Source organism: Xiphias gladius, chromosome 17, assembly GCF_016859285.1.
Source record: "Xiphias gladius isolate SHS-SW01 ecotype Sanya breed wild chromosome 17, ASM1685928v1, whole genome shotgun sequence".
NCBI lineage: Eukaryota > Metazoa > Chordata > Actinopteri > Istiophoriformes > Xiphiidae > Xiphias > Xiphias gladius.
In genome coordinates, this window is record NC_053416.1 from 18,025,710 (window position 1) to 18,027,538 (window position 1,829).

General features: G+C 41.4%; 1 protein-coding gene across 1 annotated transcript in view; it reads right to left on the reverse strand.

The window, feature by feature from the left end:
- LOC120802892 (poly(A) polymerase alpha-like) overlaps window positions 1–1,607 on the reverse strand; it is a 5,957-nt gene extending 4,350 nt beyond the window's left edge. Inside the window, exons 1-5 of the mRNA XM_040151074.1 lie at window positions 1,490–1,607; window positions 986–1,156; window positions 653–719; window positions 453–534; window positions 59–168 (exon numbers count right to left, since the gene is read on the reverse strand). Coding sequence (XP_040007008.1) covers window positions 59–168; window positions 453–534; window positions 653–719; window positions 986–1,156; window positions 1,490–1,497 — 438 coding nt within the window. The 5' untranslated portion in view covers window positions 1,498–1,607. The remainder of the gene's footprint in view (window positions 1–58; window positions 169–452; window positions 535–652; window positions 720–985; window positions 1,157–1,489) is intronic.
- Window positions 1,608–1,829: the final 222 nt, after the last annotated feature.

Sequence of the window (1,829 nt, forward strand, 5' to 3'; positions counted from 1 at the left end):
AGGGAGAAAAATGTGACTTGATTTGACTTGTAGGCAATAAATCACTTGAATGGCTAACCCGTATATCTTCGACTTCCTCCTGGGCTTTCAGCTTCTCATAGAAGGAGGTGAAGAAATCTGTTCTCTCGAGGAATCCAGGTCCAACACAAAGGGCATCAATATCAGCACCTGTCAAAGCAACACAGATTCATATGAGAGGAAAGTCTAAATTCAAAGAGACCATTATCTTCACCATATACTCCCAACACTGAAAGAACCTACGCTGCTTGTCCCCTGAAAACAACGTGTCACGTGTGAAACTGATGGCAAGCAGATTGATCACACAGCAGCTTCACATATACTGACCTACTGTGAATCAACAAAGTATACTCACATACTATGAATCACATGTGCCACTGTAAAGTACACGTGGCCACATGCGCTTACAGTTGAGGAAAGAATCTCTTAATTACCTTTTGAGTGAGCTCCCAGATAATAGGAGCCAAAAGGAAGGACCTTGCCTCCGACATTGTCGGTCACAGATTCGGGTACGTTCTAAAATCATCAAAAAGCAGAACAATGAAATGGTATTATCTATGCAATAACATGTTTTCAGTATCATATTTGGAGATGCTTATATAGATAAAAAAAGATTCAACCAACATTTTCTTACCATTTCAATACATATTTCTTTGAGCCACTCCTTATAGAGGGACTCCAGTTTTTTAACAACTTTCTCTCTGCAAATAAAACATAAAGAGGATTTTCAAATATTGCCATTTCTCTGAAGCAAAGCATGCCATGGTCCCTTTCACCTGCGGTCTGCCACTTGCATTAACTTATTTCACTGATTTACTTCACAGTAAAAACCAACCCAGGTAAGACGTCTCAATAGTGGCATGTCTCTAAAACACTAAAAATCAACAGGTTTTTTCAGTTGTAACTCTCCGAGCTGTTTTAATTAAACCAGAGCGGAAATAATGAAATAGAAAAAGATGTGTCTTACCTGTGCTGCAGCTCCAAGTCATCCTCAAACACACCATATGATCTCAGACTTTGGATCAGTTTTCTGGTCTGGATCAAATCAGCGTCGTCCGGCAGATCCTCACTGATAGGACCAGTGATCCCGTAAGACTTGGGCATGTATGTGGATGATGGAGGCTGGCTCTTCATCGGACTGCAAAGGGATGTTTACATGTTGGTACGCTATTCATGAAACGACCGTGAAACAAAAAGTATACACAGCACAGACACCCCAGTAGGAAGGAAAGGCTGGAAGTCTGTTAAATATGAGGTGGCTTGGGCCTGTCATTGTTAAGAAATCTGAAATCAGTTTTGTCAGCTACACGTACACTACTCCCATCATAAGGCAAAACATTCACGAAATCACAAGTTAAGCTACAGGAAATATAACAAGTGTGAGCTGCAGATATTCTGCACCGCTCATTTACCTGTTTTACCTTCGCTACATCTGTGAATAAACAAGAAAAAACAAGATATAAGTACTTACCGTGACATTGTCGCGACAGTTACTCACTTCTTTCTTCAGGTCAAGTCAAAAATGTTTTCTTTTCACTGGGTAGAAACGCAGGGAAACTAATGCAATCCACACACTCCGGGTGTCGAGATGTACACTGAATGTTAGAACGCGCGCTCTCGAAGTTGCAGAAATTCCATTGGTCAATTCCCGAATCCAACGCAAGAGGGTGACACGTGAGCGGGGGGGGGAATAACACGTGACGCCGAGGTGTGTGGGTTTTCATGCTGCGCTCACCTCATATCGGCACAGTTTCTTTTGATAAAATGTAGAGATGCTACCCAGGGAAATATCTTTGTCTAAATATTTGTTA